At 44.4% G+C, this 16,556-nt stretch overlaps 1 protein-coding gene across 1 annotated transcript in view; it reads left to right on the forward strand.

Moving 5' to 3' along the window:
• Positions 1–16,556, forward strand: part of dnajc3a (DnaJ (Hsp40) homolog, subfamily C, member 3a) — a 68,416-nt gene that overhangs the window by 18,907 nt on the left and 32,953 nt on the right. The window contains exons 5-8 of the mRNA XM_055637516.1: positions 2,215–2,367; positions 9,558–9,739; positions 14,475–14,594; positions 14,790–14,895. Coding sequence (XP_055493491.1) covers positions 2,215–2,367; positions 9,558–9,739; positions 14,475–14,594; positions 14,790–14,895 — 561 coding nt within the window. The remainder of the gene's footprint in view (positions 1–2,214; positions 2,368–9,557; positions 9,740–14,474; positions 14,595–14,789; positions 14,896–16,556) is intronic.

Here is a 16,556-nt window from a genome sequence, read left to right on the forward strand (position 1 = left end):
GGTATATGGATAGGATATGGATAAGATGGGTACAGAGGGATATGGGCCAACCACAAGCACGTGGGTCTAGTGCAGATGGGGCATGATAGGCTGAAGGGCCAATTTCCATGCTCTTTGGCTCTAAATCACCAGGGCCTGCAGCTTGCATGGGTGGCAATGTGTGCAGATCCGTTTGACCCATCAAAGGAAGGATGTGATGACTTTGGAAAAGGTACATAGAAGGTTTATCAGAATGCTGCCTGGATTAAAGTGTATTAATTATCAGGAAATATTAGTTATGAGGAAAGCTTGGACAAACGTGAATTGTTTTCTCGAGTGCTGGAGGTAGAGGGGAGCATGATAAAACTATATAAGATTATGAGCGCCACAGATAGGATAGACTGTCGTGCATTTTTCCCAGGGTGGAAATATCAAAGTTATAAGGTGAGAGGGGCAAAGTTTAAAGGAGATGTATGGGGTAATTTATTTTACACAGAGCGGTGGGTGCTTGTAACGCACTGCCAGTAGTGGTGGTGGAGGCAGATTAACATTTTGGGAGGCTTTTAATTAAGCACTTGAATATGCAGGGAATTAGGGACATGGATCGTATGCAGGCAGAGGCGATAGGTTTGACTTGACATCATGTTCGGCACTGGCATTGTGGGCCATACAGCTTGGTCCTGTGCTGTGTTCTCCAATGTTCTCTCTTCATTTGTTTGCAAGTAACCACTGTTTGATACATTTTATGAACACAGCTCCCTTATTCTAAATGATATGAGAAAGATTGATCAGAATGAACCTAAACCTTCTGAAAAGGCAAGAGGTGATCGGATTCTACAACATTCTATATGTGTATGAAGGGCTAGATGCTATGAGAATATTTCCCTGACCATAAATTGCTCATCTGATGACTTTGTTTTGCTCTCAATAGATGCTGCCTGTATTCCCATCATTATTTTTATATTTTTGACTAGATTCCTCACAAGAGCATTTTAATCCATAGCCCTATTAAAATAGGACATGCCCCTGATCAGTGCTGATATGGGACAATAAATCTGTTGAAAGCATGTGATGTTGCAACATATTGAGGAAGTAATTGGATACATGTGCCGAGTAATTATTTGAAAGTTTTGCAGTTATTGAGTCTCCTGTTCTAACCCATTTGAGGAAGGCACACATTTGTAGTTAACGAAGGCACAACTGATATGGTTGATCATTGAAGCAAATATTTGTTGAGCCAAAATTATTCACCAAATGTGTTCCTGTCACCTGCTTTTAGTTTTTTTCTTTAAAGACAAATGCTGCGTGTAACGTCATATTTCTTCAGGGACACTCAATTCCTGTTGAGTTCAGATTATTTTACTTATTTTGTCATCACAACCTTGCACCTGTATCCAAGTGTTAATGTGCTGCTTCTGGGGATTCCTCTGCACCTGCTTTCTGATTGCATTTTCTCCAGCATTTTTGTCTACCTTCGATATTCCCGCATCTGCAATTCCTTCTTGAACATTCTGACTGCATTTGTTGATATTCTCCATTCAAAAGTTTCAAATGATGCCAGTTTGAAAGTGGCCGCCATTGATGGACCGGCATTTATTAACCGCAGCATCAGCGCCCTTTCATTTTGGCCATGTAGAGATGTTACTCACAATCTGAAAACTTTGCAGTGAACTATTTCCAATTGCCATTCATTCATGAACCATGGACAATGTTCTTCAGCAACAGTGTTTACTAGATTTAAACATCATTAAGTTATCTGCCTCGGAGGGCGGTGGAGGCAGGTTCTCTGGATGCTTTCAAGAGAGCCAGGTAGGGCTCTTAAAAATAGCGGAGTTGGGGGATATGGGGAGAAGGCAGGAATGGGGTATTGATTGGGGATGATCAGCCATGATCATATTGAATGGTGGTGCTGGCTCGAAGGGCTGAATGGCCTACTCCTGCACCTATTGTCTATTGTCTATCATGAAAATCATTTGCGAAGACAAATTAATTTTGCTGTGTTCATTATTTCGCAAATAAATCCACAAAATGCTGGAAATATTCAGAAGTTCAGCCACCAACCATGGTGTGAGGAGCAGTAAACATTTCGGGTCTGTTTTCAGATTTTTAGCATGTGCAATTATTTATGTCGTCAATATTTTGTAACCTGGTTTTGAATTGATTTAGTAAATATATTTTTACCTGTTGCTTTTCTGTGATTCTAGTCAGTTACATAACAGATTGTTTATTTTTCAGTTACTATCTAACCCCAGTGAGAAAGAGGCAAATGAAGCCAAGTCCCAATTAACGAAAGCCGATGAATTGCAAAGGATAATTACACAGGCACGAGCTGCCTTTGACCAGCAGGAGTACACCGCTGCGAGTGAATTACTAGACATTCTTATTGAGGCAAGTCTTGGATGTAATTTTTCACAAGGCACAGTGACAATGCTAAAGTGAACAATCTCTCTCCCTGTTTTAAACAGGCTACTGTAGAAAACTAGTACGGATGTGTACATTTCCTTAATATAATTGACTGGTTACTGCTAACATGGAAAAGCCATTTGTTTCTCAGTTTGAAATTGAAGAGGAAAGCTGTTTTCTGATTTGATTGCTGTCATCTACTTGTAAGCCTGCAACAGTGCAGTTAAACCAAAGATCCTATAACGGAGCAAGATAGACCACTCCTTCTAAATGCAATGGGCTGACGTGCAGTACGCAACGGAGTGGAACGTGGGTCTTTTTTTCATCCATTTCAGTAACTCGACCCGACTCGCAGTGTAATCAATGTTGCGGGGGAACAGTTTGTGTTAATAAATTATAATTCTGAAAATGAGGAGAAGATTTTTACCAAATAACTTTTATTTTTACGAGGATGTTTCGGTAACCGGCTTCCGTCTCCGCACTAGTTATCTTTGCTCCCTATGGGATCGTTGGTGCGGAGACGGAAGCCGATTACGGAAATGGGACCGAAAATTACCCATGAATCTGTCCATGACCGTGCTACGTCTTTTTCGTCGAGTGATCTATCTTGCTCGCTATAGGATCTTTGGTTAAACTGTGCATTGAACTGTTTTACTTTCTCACTTCCTTACTGAATTTCAGAACTGCAGCAAGATATGTTCTTAATAGTCAGTATCCAATGCTGATACTCAAATCAACTAATATTTTCATTTAAATATGAACATGCCCCAAATTGCTTCACATTTACATAATTAAATATAATTTGACACCGACTAGATCTAATAAATGAACCGTGAAATTGGCAGAGAGATCATGTTCAGGGTGGTAATATGTAACCTTGCCTAAAAGCAACCAACGACATGGTTAAATGAAAGATTGGGAACTCGATATTCCAATGTGTAGTGGTTTCAGGTGTGTTGAGTCCTGTCAACTGACCTCAGCCAGGTGAACGACAACAAACGGAGACCGCAGCAGCGCCGCAGCTTGGCGCCAACCCAGAGCATGCGCCCTTTTTAGGACTGGCACCTACGGATGTCGAACCGGATGGCATCACCCTGCTGTAGACTTTTGCTACCTCAAACGCAAGAAGAAAAGGGAGTGATTGGACAGCGTGGGGATGTAAATACAGAGGGCATTTTGCAATGTTGATCAGGGAAGCCATGGCTGTACTAATGAAGAATGTTTGGAGAACGCTCTTCAAATGAGGCAATCTGCATAAACTAAAACAAGGTGCTGGATAATTCAATGGATCAGCCAGCATCAGTGGAGGGAATGGACAGGTTTTTTGTGGTCAAGACCCTTCAGACTAATTGTAGTAAGGGGGAGAAGGCTGGAAAAGAGGTGCAGGGCAAGACAAAGCCTGGCAAGTGATAGTTGGAGAAACAAGGAACTGTTTACAAAACAAGGCACAAAGTGCTGGAGTCACTCAGCGGGTTGTGCAGCATCTCTGGAGAACAGAGGGGGGGGGGGGGAAGGGGGGGGTTTATGATTCGCAAAGAGTAGAGATGAACAGGATGTTCCAGGGTACAGGTGCTGCAGATGGGATGGAGGTGGGGTAAAAGAGGAGGGGAGTCGTTTTATTGACAAGGAGAATGTCGCAGCAGTGGTCCAGATGACATTACTACTGGTTCGTCCAGTGAGGCTCTACGGGTGGAGCTCCGAAATAAAGAGTGGCCCGTAAATGATCAATGGGTATTAGAAGAACAAATTTGCAGGGAAGTTTTTGGCAGCTGCAAGACTAATAGGGCTGTCATAATACAGGATTTCAACTTTCCCTCTATAGACTGAGACTCCTGTGGAAACAAAGGCTTAGTTTGGGCTGGAATTTGTCAAATATGTTCAGGAAGCCTACCTTGCATATTTTGCAGGGCCCCGCAAAGGAGACGGCAAAGCTTGACCTACTCTTTGGAAATTGTGAAGGGCAAATGACTGAATTGTCAATGCATTATATGCACGCATCGAACACTGTACCTTCTCGGGCCCCCTTAGCCCTCGATGGTATTGCAATCTCAGTCATTGATGTCAGAAGATCCTTCAGGAGGGTGAACCCTCGGACCTGAACCTGATGATGTACCTAGTTATGTTCTCAAAACTTGCGCGGATCAACTGGCTGAAGTTTATATGAACATCTTCAACCTCTCATTACTGAGGTCTGAAGTTTCCACCTGCCTTGAAAGGCCATCATTAGTACTGGTGGCCAAGAAGAGTAACTTGACATGCCTCAATGGCGACTGACCAGTGGCACTAACATCTGGGGATGTGAAGTGCCTTGAGAGATTGGTTCTGATTTATATCAATTCCTACATCATCAAGACCCTGGACCCACTACAATTTTCCTACTGCCACAATAGGTCAACAGGGGATGCAATCTCGCTGACTCTCCACTGGACCACTTGGACCAACAAAACACATCTGTTGTTCATAGAGTACACCACTGCTTTCAACGCCGTCACCTCTTCCAAACTTGTTACCAAACTCAGGAAATTGGATCTCTGTGTATCCCTTTGCAACTAGATCCTTGACTTCCTCGTCAACAATACACGATTGGTACAAATTGGCAACAACACTTCCTTCTAGATAACAATCAGGCACAGGGGCAACACAAGATTGTGTACTCGGCCCCCTGCTCTACTCGTGCTATTACCCTTGGCTGTAGCCGACACTGTTTCAACCCCATCTTTAAATTTGCTGACAACACCATCGTCGCATGAATTACGGGTAATGAGTCCGAATATTTAATTGATTGGATTGGATTCAATTTATTGTCATTCTCTTCAATTAAGAGACGACGAAATGCTATTTTCCTTATACAAAAAAACCCCACAAAAACACAGAACACAGTAGTCCACAACACAACATCCCCACAGCGGCACCAAAGTTCCCCACTGTGAGGGAAGGAGCCAAAGTCCAGTCAACCTCCTCGCTGATGTTCCCCTTTGTTCACCAGTGGTCGGGGGCTCCCGAGCACCCCATAGTCGTTGCCACGGGCGGCCCGATTTTCATGCCCTCTTGGGAACGATGGAACCCCGACGTCGAAAGGGAGAACATCCTCGGCTGCCTGGACCTCTGAATCGGCCACCTTCCACCAGAGTCCGCGGCTCCCAATGTCCACAGGCCACGCTGGGCGGGGATTCAACCCTGGCGGCCCTCGGTAAAGAGTCCCAGGACTCCACAATGTTAAAGTCGGCGCCGCCCGCGTTGGGAGCTCCGCGAACCACAGCTCCGCGATGTCGATGCAGCAGGCCCAACTCTCCGGAGCTCCAAACGGCGATTCCAGGTGAGGCATCGCCCGCTCCGCGATGTATCCAGCGCTGCGGCTGCTGAAGCTCTGGTCCGGTCCCTGGCAGGAAAGGCCGCGCCAATCCAGCTGGTAGGCCGCGAGGATGTGGAGGAATATAGGGGAATGGTCTGATTTAATGGTGTCCCACAATAATCCTTGCTCTCAACATCAGTAAACCCAAGAAACGTGGTGAATGTTGTCGGGTCCATCATGGGTACTGACCTCCATTGAAGGGATCTATAGGAAGTAACACCTCAAAAACCAGCATCATTATCAAGGACCCATACTACCAGGTTACGCTCTCATTTTACTCCTGCCATCGGGAAGAAGGTAATGCAGTCTGAAACACTAATGTCCTGGTTCAGGAACAACAGACTATTGATCGCTACATACACCAAATAAACTACAATTTGGTTACACTAGGGACTTTGGGCTTTGTTTTGCTTTACACTATAATGTTTGTATTTATTTCATTTGTTTATTTATATTAACTATTGAATACTGTGGTTCCAAACCTGTTGAACTACTGCAAGGAAGAAGTTCATTGTTCCGTTTCAGTTTCTGACAATAAAACTCTAGAGTTGGATCGTTATGTTAGAGTTGTACAAGACATTGGTTAGGCCGTATTTAAAGTACAGTAATACCTCAATTAGCACTCTAGGTATGTTCCTAAAAAATGAACTGCTAAACTGAACATTGCAATGCAGGGTCATTATAACATAGCATAAATGGAGATGCGATCCTGAAATTATTTTTAACTCGCCAATTCCATTCATGGCTCCACTATAAAAAGAAGCGTGCAACAACTGGATTCCCTGACTGCAGCTTTAATTTCAAAAAGCCCCTCCAGAGAGGCTGCCTGATCTACTGTTACTCCAGTACTTTGTATTCTATGCCGGATTCCAGCATCTGCAGTTCCTTGTGTTTGGGGAATGCAGGACTACAGCCCAGAGTTGTGCTGGATCATAACCACTCTGCATGCAGCCATAAACCTAACTCGGGGGACGGTAAAACACTAACGCAGTGAAGCATAAACCAGAACCCATCTAAATCTTGGTGGGTAAATGCACTGCTTGCACATGGCAGAAGCGCCTGGAGACCCATAGGAACTGTCAAATCCTGTCCCTCGTACTCCCCTGTGTCACGTTCGTCTGGGAAAATCACCCATGCTCCACTGGTAGATGGCCCCTTCTAGCCGCGCAGCAGCCAGCAGATTCTACCCCTTGCACTCCTCCTGTCTCCTGGTGGCCGGGGAAAATCACCCATACTCACCTGGTCCCGTTGCACACCTCTGCACGCCTGAAACTTGTGTCTCTGCTGCAGAACACTTTCAAAAGCACCATCATGCTACTCATTAACCCCTGAGCATTCATTAAAGCCAAGGCTCAGACTGGAAAAATGAGGCTGCTACATGAAAGGGTGTGACAGTAAAGCAGTGCTATGCAGTGTAGCGTTAAGCGAGTTATACCACAACTGTTCCGTTTTGGCCATTCTGCTGTAGGAAGAACACCATTAAACTGGAAAGAGCGCAGAGAAGATTTATGCGGGTGTTGACAATACTAGACTGCTTGAGCTATAAGTAGAGGTTTGATGGGCTCAGTCTTTATTCCTTGGAGACCTGGAGGCTGAGGGGTGATCTTATGGAAGTGTACAAAATTATGACGGGGAATAGATGGGGTGAGATTCTACCCAGGGTTGAGAAATCATGAACCAGAGGACATAGGTTTAGGAAAGAATCATTTTTGAAATGTCAGCAAGAGAGTGGAGTGAAAGCTCTTTGATTAAAAAGAGGCTTTGTATCAAGAAAAGGTGGGCCATTTGAAAAGCAGGCATTTAGTTGGCTGAGTAACAGAAGCAGCAGCCATGTAAAAGGAGGGAAGGTTAGCAGGTGGCCATGTTGACAGAGGCTGTGTTGAGGTGAAATGCTGCGTTGAAGGATAGTGCAGCATTGAGGCTTTGGCTCAAGAGGTTTGGTGCTGTGTTAAGGGAAAGTGCAATGCTGAGGCTTTGTCTCGAGCGGCTTTGGCGAGAGCTGAAAAAAAGAGTATTAGCAAATTAAGGTACAGTCTGTTGTTATGGGTGACTCTTCCTATATATTTCTTGCAGTAGAGATGGCAGGTGGGATAGTGGAATGATCCTGCAGGATGTTGGCAGTCGGGGTGATTTCCAGTGCACCTGAGGACTCCACCTGCAGTAAGTGCATTCAGCTGCAGCTTATTCAAGACCATGCTAAGGAACTGGAGCTGCAGCTGGATCTGGGTGTCTTAGATGAGAGTTGCAGTGAGCTGGTCACACCTCTGGTAGATGGGTGACCACCAGGTTAGGGAGCAGGTAGAAAGTGCAGGACTCCCCTGGGACCGTTCCCCTCGAGAATGGGTATGCTCCTTTGGATACTGTTGTGACTGCATGAGATTCTGTAGCAGCAAGAATGATGTGCTGTCTCCCTCGTGCCAGGGTTCAGGATCTCCAAGCAGTTGCCTCACATTCTCTAGGGGGAGGGCAGGCTGCTGGACGTCATTGTACGCATTAACACAAATGACTGGGTCAGAAAAGGGAAAAGGTCCTGTGAACATATGGAGGTACGCAGAAGATTAAAAAGCAAAACCCTGAGGATAGTAATCTCTGGATTACTCCTGGTGTTATGTGTTCGGGTAGAAACAGGCTCATGAATGCGTGGCTCAGGAATTAGTGCAGGGGCCAGGGATTCCGATTTTTAGACCATTGGACACAGTGCAGGAATAACTTAGCAGCTAAAGCTGCTGGAGAATATGGATAGGTGGTGTTTCAGGTCAGGAGCTGTCTTCAAACTCTGAGTGGAGTCCCAACCCGAAACGTCGCCTACCCGTGTGCTCCTGAAATGCTGCTTGACCCTCTGAGCTACTCCAGCACTTTGTATCCTTTTGTGTAAACCAACATCTGCAGTCCCTTGTTTCATCGTTTAGATCATTGGGATCTCTTCTGGGGCACAGGTGACCTGTACACGAGGGCCGGGTTACATCTGAACTGGAGGTGGCCCAGTATCAATGCAGGAAGGTTCACACATGCTACTCTGGAGGGTTAAAACCAGAATAGTAGGTCAGAAATTGGAACGAGTGATGGGAATATAGAGGTTGGTGCCAGTACATTTCATAGAAAAGAAATGCTGGGAGAGGTTGGAATATAATGATGCTGATGGGCTGAAGTGTGTTCACTTCAATGCAAAGGATTATAGTGGAGAAAGCAGTTGAACTTAGAGCCTGGATTCATGCTTGAGACTGAAGTTATGGAAATGTGGTTGAGGGGGGTGCCATGACGGGCAGCTTAATGTTCCTGGATTTTGATGTTTCAGACGTGATTGAGATGGAGGATTTGTACGACTTATCAGGGAGACGGTCAGAGAGGGCACACTGGAAGCTCCATCTGTTGAGGCAGAATGGGTGGAGCTTAGAAATAATAAGAATGGTGCAAACACTTTCTTAGGATTGTACTATGTGCTCAATAGCAAGCGGGGAGTAGAGAAACAGCTGTGTAGACAGAGTACAGAAAGATGCCTCCCACTGCTTCTGCCATGTGCACACAGCATTTTGTCCTAATCTATTGACCGGTTTACTTTATTTGCATCCACTTTACCAAAGTTCCCAAAACACATCCTTATGGCTAAATCCTTTCAAATCTTTCCTCTTGATTGCAATCTCTTCGTGTCCTTTACCTAATACCCCACTCAGTCCCCACATTTCTTGTCTTATGTGTATCTCACCTCTCATTGTATTTGTTCTAGGCAACTCATTTGATTACATCTTTGTGTTGGGGTACATATTTGCAAGTTATCAGAAGTTTTCTATTTGGTGCTGATATTTTTTTTTTTTTCCCGCATCAGACTTGTGTTTGGGATTCTGAGTTAAGAGAACTCCGGGCAGAATGCTACATACAGCTTGATGAAAGTGGAAAAGCAATAAGTGATTTGAAAGCAGCATCAAAACTTAAATATGACAACACTGAAGCATTCTACAAAATTAGTATAATTTATTATCAGCTTGGAGATCATGAGTTGTCTCTTGGGTAAGTATTTTAATTTTGTTTTCAGATTGCGCTGTAGAGTCATAGGATCATAGAAGTTGTTCTCTGGATCATAGGATCATAGTTCTCTGGATGCTTTCAAGAGAGCTAGAAAGGGCTCTTTAAAAATAGTGGAGTCGGGGGATATGGGGAGAAGGCAGGAACGGGGTACTGATTGGGGATGATCAGCCATGATCACATTAAATGGCAGTGCTGGCTCAAAGGGCCTTCTCCTGCCCCTATTGTCTATTGTATAACAGTAGGACAAACATTGTCTGCCGAACATGATGCCAAGCTGAACTAATCTCATCTGCCTGCACATGATTCATATCCCTTGTGTAGGTAGGAACTGCAGATGCTGGTTTAAACCGAAGATAGGTACAAAAAGCTGGAGTAACTCAGGTAGCATCTCTGGAGAAAAGGAATAGGTGATGTCTTGGGTTGAGACCCTTCAGACTGAGAGTCAGTGGAAAGGGGAATGAGCGATATAGGCATTGATCTAGAGGGATATGGAACAAATGAATGAAAGATGTGCAAAAAGTAACATTCAAGGAAAGGTGGAGCCCACAATGGTCCATTTGTTGACTGTGGGCTCGGTGATAATCCCCTCAACTCGCCTCAATTAGCTTTGGAGTGGCATGGTGGCGCGGAGGTGGAGTTGCTGCTGTACAGTGCCAGAGATCCGGGTTTGGTCCTGACTACCGGTCATGTCTACGCGTAGTTTGTACATTCTCCCCGTGACCGTGTGACTTTTGCCTGGGCGCACCACACTACAAAGATGTACACGTTTGTCGGCTGATATGGTTTCAGCAAAAATTGTAAATTGTCCCTAGTCTGCAGAATAGTGCTTGTATATGCGGACAGCAAGTCGGCCTGGGCTGAAGGGCCTGTTTCCTTGCTGTATCTCTAAATTAAACTCTGCCATGCCCACCAAGATATCCCCATTTGGCCATTGACCAAATCTTTCCTGTCCATGTAAATGTTCAAATGTCTTTTAAATGTTGTTATTGTCTCAGCTGCTTCAATTACTTTCTCTGGCAGCTCGTTCCATATAACATAGAAACATAGAAATTAGGTGCAGGAGTAGGCCATTCGGCCCTTCGAGCCTGCACCGCCATTCAATATGATCATGGCTGATCATCCAACTCAGTATCCCGTACCTGCCTTCTCGCCATACCCTCTGATCCCCTTGGCCACAAGGGCCACATCTAACTCCCTCGTGGTCTGTGTGGAAACTATATTTCTTGAATCCCCTGCTCAGGTAAAAGATTCTGTGCATTCACCCTTTCCATTCCCTTCATCATTTTATATATTTCTATAAAATCACTACTCGGCCTCCTGTGCTCTGAGGAATAAAGTCCCAGCTTGCTCAATCTCTCCCTGCAGCTTAGTCCCTCGAGTCCTGGCAACATCCTCTTATTCTGAGGATGCTTTCCATTTAATTACATCTTCCCCAGAATAGGGTGACCAAAAGTGACCAATACTCCCAAGTGTAGCCTCATAGCGTCCTGTACAGCTGCAACATGATATTCTAATTTCTCTACTTAGTTCCCTGAAGAATGTCGCCCTGCGTGGCAAAAGCTTTCTTCACTACGTTATGTACCTGCAACACCTTTTTTAGAGAACTATGTACTTGTACTCGTAGATTCTTCTGCTTTACAACACTCCTCGGGGTGAACCGTTCATTGAAGGATCGGCCCTAAATTGAGTTCCCAACATCTCGCACTTACCTGAATTAAACTCAATATGATGTTCGTTGAGCTACTTGCCTAGCTGATCAAGATCCTGCTGTGATCGTTGATAACCATCTTCACTGTCTAAGATACGGCCTATTTTAGTGATGCGTGCAATCTACGTAATCATGCCTTGTACATTCTTATCCAAATTGTTGCTATTGAAGACCGCCAGTAATGGACCAAGCACCAATGCCTGAGGCACACTGCTGCTCATATGCTTCCACTCTGAAAAACAAACCACCACCACCCTCTTGTTTCTTACCATTAAGCAAATTATATTATCCAGTTTGCCGAAAGGTCGTGTTCCAAAATGTCATCTGTCCAATCCCTCCACAGATGTTGCCTGACCCACTGGGTTCCTCCAGCACTTTGTTTTCTGCTCTTTATCCATTGAGCTAGCTCTCCCTAGATCCCATGTGATCTAATCTTCAATGTGGAATCTTAACGAATGCCTTGCTGAAGATCATTGAAAGCTATGTCTATAGATCTGACCTCATCAACTTCACATTCTGAAGAACGGTCGCGACCCGAAATGTCACCTATCTGTTCTCCAGAGATGCTTTCTGACCCGCTGAGCTGCTCCAGCGCAGTCTTTTTGTTTTGTAAACCAGCATCTGCACTTCCTTCTTTACTTGCTTTCTTGGCAACGTTAAAAAAACTGCCAAAATACAATCTCCCACACACAATATCATGTTGTCTATCCCTAGTTAATCTGTCTTTGGAAATGCTTGTACAGTAAGCCCTCATTATAAGGGACCATATGGGGAGAGGAGGAGGATGGAATTGTGTCTGTTATTTCCAACTATGGTATTTTTATTGTAGAAGTAGTAGAAAGAAACTACTCCAGTTGCTGGTTAATACACATAAGAACAGAGTGCTGGAGTAACTCATCAGTCCAGGCAGTATTTTTGGCGAACATGGATAGGTGATGTTTCGGGTTGACACCCTTGTTCAGACCCTCTGTCTGGAACTGGGCCTGTAGTCCAGGTGACGTGACAGCCCTGGCCTGCAGGTGGCTGAGCAAGAGGTGGGAATCAGCAGAGTAATTGATCGCGTCTTGTGGGCGGGTAAGGTGCGGCGGCGGTAGTCGTACTTGGTAGTGCTCAAATTCATGACGGTGATCAGAGAACCATGCAGCATGGAAACCGACCCTTTGACCTAACTGTCCCACCAACATGTCCCATCTACACTAGTCCCATCTGCCTGTGCTTGGTCCATATATCTCTAAACCTATCCTATCCATATACTTGTCTAAATGTTTCTTAAAGGCTCAATTACCTGCCTCAATTACCTCCTCCAGCAGCTCGTTCCATACACCCATCACCCTTTGTGTGCAAATGTTACCCCTCGGATTCCTATTAAAGTATTTCTCCCTTCTCCCCCCCACACACACCTCAGCTTAAGCATATGTCCTCTGGTTCTCGATTTCCCCATCTCTGGTCAAGACACTCTGTGCATCTACCTGATCTATTCTGCACACCTCCAAAAATTCACCCCTCATCTTTCTGCTTTTCCAAGGGATAGAGTCTTAGTCATAACAATCTTCTTTGTACCATTTCCAGCTTGACATCATCTTTCCTATAACATGGTGAACACAATACTCTAAATATGCCCTCCAACTGAACACAATACTCCAAATGTGCCCCCACCAATGTATTTTAGAACTGCAACATGACCTCCCAGCTTCTCTACTTGGTACTCTGCCTAATGATGGCCAATGTGATGAAATCCTTTTTGACCACCCTACGCCACTTTCAAGGAACTATGTACCTGCACTCCTAGACCCCCCCCGCTCTAAAACACTCCACAGAGCCCTAAGATTGGAAGGAAAGGTGATGGAGGGGGAATTGTAGAAATGTGTAGAATCAAATGAGTATCTGTGACAAGAAGAGTCAAAGTAGTTTAATGGCAGTAGTTACAGCTCATTGTTACTGCTTGATCTGTGTAATAAGATGATGAGACCTGCATAACAGGCCAGGCATGTATAAGATTGTAAGAAAACCCGATTTAACATGATTTATTTAAAAAAATATTTGCTTAAGAAATTAAGCTAGTCGGGCTGTAACTGTGGAAAGATTAATAGTTACCGTTTCACATAAATAAATATTAGTCTCGATAGCTGTGAGATTTGAATTTCACCGAGTGTGAAGATATGGCAGGTTGGATAGGGTACAATGGCTGTATAATGTTGCTGATGTGATTCTCCACTGTGTAATTTTAATGGAGATATGAGCAGAGAAAAGAGGAGAAGAGAGGACAAGAAATTAACCATAATGTGTAGGGAGGAACTGCAGATGCTGGTTTAAACCGAAGATAGACACAAAATGCTGGAGTAACTCAGCGGGACCGGCAGCATCTCTGGAGAGAAGGAATGGGTAACATTTTCGGTCAAGACCCTTCTTCAGACTGATGACAGGGGAGAGGGAGATGCATTATAAAGAAATGTAAGGAATGAAAACGGGACAAAGGGAATGGGGATCAAATACATTTGTAGAATAGATCATTGTTCGCTGGGAGAAGGCAATAACAAAACAGATAAAATGTAGTCAGACAGTCAGGCTGGTCGGAGAAGGGGGAGGGATGGAGGGAGGGAAAGCAGGAGTTACTTGAAGTTAGAGAAGTTGGTGTTCATACTTCCGGGATGTAAGTTGCCCAAGTGAAATATGAGGTGCTGTTCCACCAATTTGTGCTGGGCCTCACTCAGACAGTGGAGGAGACCCAGGACGGAAAGTGTGGGAGGGGAAGTTAGTGTTTAGCAACGGGGAGATCAGGTAGGTTTAGGCGGACTGAGCGGTTCAGCGAACCATAATATTTGATTTGAATCAACAAATTGCAACAAGTTATACAGCCATTGTACTCTACCCAGTCTGCCATATTTGAATCCAACCTATCCTTCCTTCTCATGTCAGTCCGTTTCTTTTAGTTGGCCCCATTGCATTAGAGAGTAAGTTTAATCCTTGGGTTTGCCGGTATGTGTAAAATTTTGTTTGATTTGCACACAGTGAAATTCGGGAATGCCTCAAATTGGATCCGGATCACAAACAATGTTTTGCCCATTATAAGCAAGTGAAAAAACTTAACAAGCAATTGACAACAGGAGAAGATCTCGTAAGACAAGAAAAGTAAGTGCACCTTAAAATTATTCCAGGTTTGATCTTCCAACTTGGAATAGGTTCAATGGGTACTTAAGATTTTGGCCATTGATCAGCATAATCTTACTGTAATGCTGTATAATCCCAGCAAATGAGCCACTGATTTTATTACAAAAAACAGGACAAATCTTACAATGATTTGAAATTATTTTCTTCTGATTATAGATTCTCTGATGCTATTAATAAATATGAATCTGCCATGAAAACTGAGCCAAATGTTTTTCATTACACTTTGTATGCAAAGGAAAGAATTTGCCATTGTCACTCAAAGGTAAGTTTAGTAAATAGGCTATTTGCAGTTGTTTTTCTGTAGATGGTACTCATTTAGTAAAAAATTAAATTAAAGTGGTTGGAACCACTTAACAGAATCTATAACCAGGGAGTTTTGGAAAGAACTGCAGATGCTGGTTTAAATCGAAGGTAGACACAAAATGCTGGAGTACCTCAGCGGGACAGGCAGCATCTCTGGAGAGAAGTGATGGGTGACGTTTCGGGTCGAGACCATTCTTCAGTCTGAAACTTCATCCATTCCTTCTCTCCAGGGATGCTGCTTGTCCCGCTGAGTTACTCCAGCATTTTGTGTCTACTATAACCAAGGAGCATGGAATTGGTGAAATGAGGGGGAGGGTCAGAAGATTTGTTTTCCAACCAGACAGGCAGAGTACACATCATTTTAAAAGAAAAAACACAATGTCCTGTAAAATATCAATTTTTGTACAATTTGTAATAACAGTGTCATTTTTTATACTTTGCTTGTATATCCAATGTATACAAATAGTGGCTGCCAATGGCACTGACAAAGTTACAAAGCGCGCCGGCTCCTCTTGCTTTTGTTTTCTCCGCCACAGCGGTCCGTCCGTCCCCCACGCTGGGACCTCCATTGTTTTATCGCTGTGGCCCCATCGTCGCGAGGCCTCACTGCTGCCGACGCCCCACTTCACGTGACCGTCTCTTTTGTCGGTCGGCACCATAATCGACCACCGCACGGACCTCCCCACAACACTGCAGTGTCCTCTCCCGAGGCCCCCGTGGTGCCGCCCCGGTCCCTAGCCGTGGGCTCCGTCGGTCGCTACGCCGACCCGGGCTCTGACCCGTGAGGCCTGGCTCCTCCGACCGACCCGCGAGTCCTCGGCTGGGCTCCATTTTTGATGAACACATCCATGTACTTTTTAAATATGGTGAGGGTCTCTGCTTCTACTACTCTTGCAGATAATAAATTCCAGATCCCCGTCAACCTCGGGATCAAATAATTTTGCTATGTGTTGTGACTTACAAACTTACAAAATTCTTAAGGGGTTGGACAGGCTAGATGCAGGAAGATTGCTCCCGATGTTGGGGAAGTCCAGGACAAGGGGTCACAGCTTAAGGATAAGGGGGAAATCCGTTAAAACTGAGATGAGAAGAACTTTTTTCACACAGAGAGTGGTGAATATCTGGAACTCTCTGCCACAGAGGGTAGTCGAGGCCAGTTCATTGGCTATATTTAAGAGGGAGTTAGATGTGGCCCTTGTGGCTAAGGGGATCAGAGGGTATGGAGAGAAGGCAGGTACGGGATACTGAGTTGGATGATCAGCCATGATCATATTGAATGGCGGTGCAGGCTCAAAGGGCCGAATGGCCTACTCCTGCACCTAATTTCTATGTTTCTATGTGATCTGTATACAGTTCTGACATGTATCGAAATAGTATGTCTTGATGTCTCAGCAAATGGAAGAAAACATCCCGTTGTTTATTAAAGGTAGACATCTGCATCTGCAGTTCCTTCTTAACCATTGTTTATTAAGCAATATTTCTTGTCCCTGTGTAAGAACCTTTGGATGTGTGTTACAAGGTCCTTTTATTCCACCACCCTACCTCACAGCCTGTTATTTGTTCTGTTTCCTTACCGTGCTGGACTTCACACACAACAATGCAGCCTATTTTTGTTTCATG

This window comes from Leucoraja erinacea, chromosome 6 (genome assembly GCF_028641065.1).
Source record: "Leucoraja erinacea ecotype New England chromosome 6, Leri_hhj_1, whole genome shotgun sequence".
NCBI classification, from domain to species: domain Eukaryota; kingdom Metazoa; phylum Chordata; class Chondrichthyes; order Rajiformes; family Rajidae; genus Leucoraja; species Leucoraja erinaceus.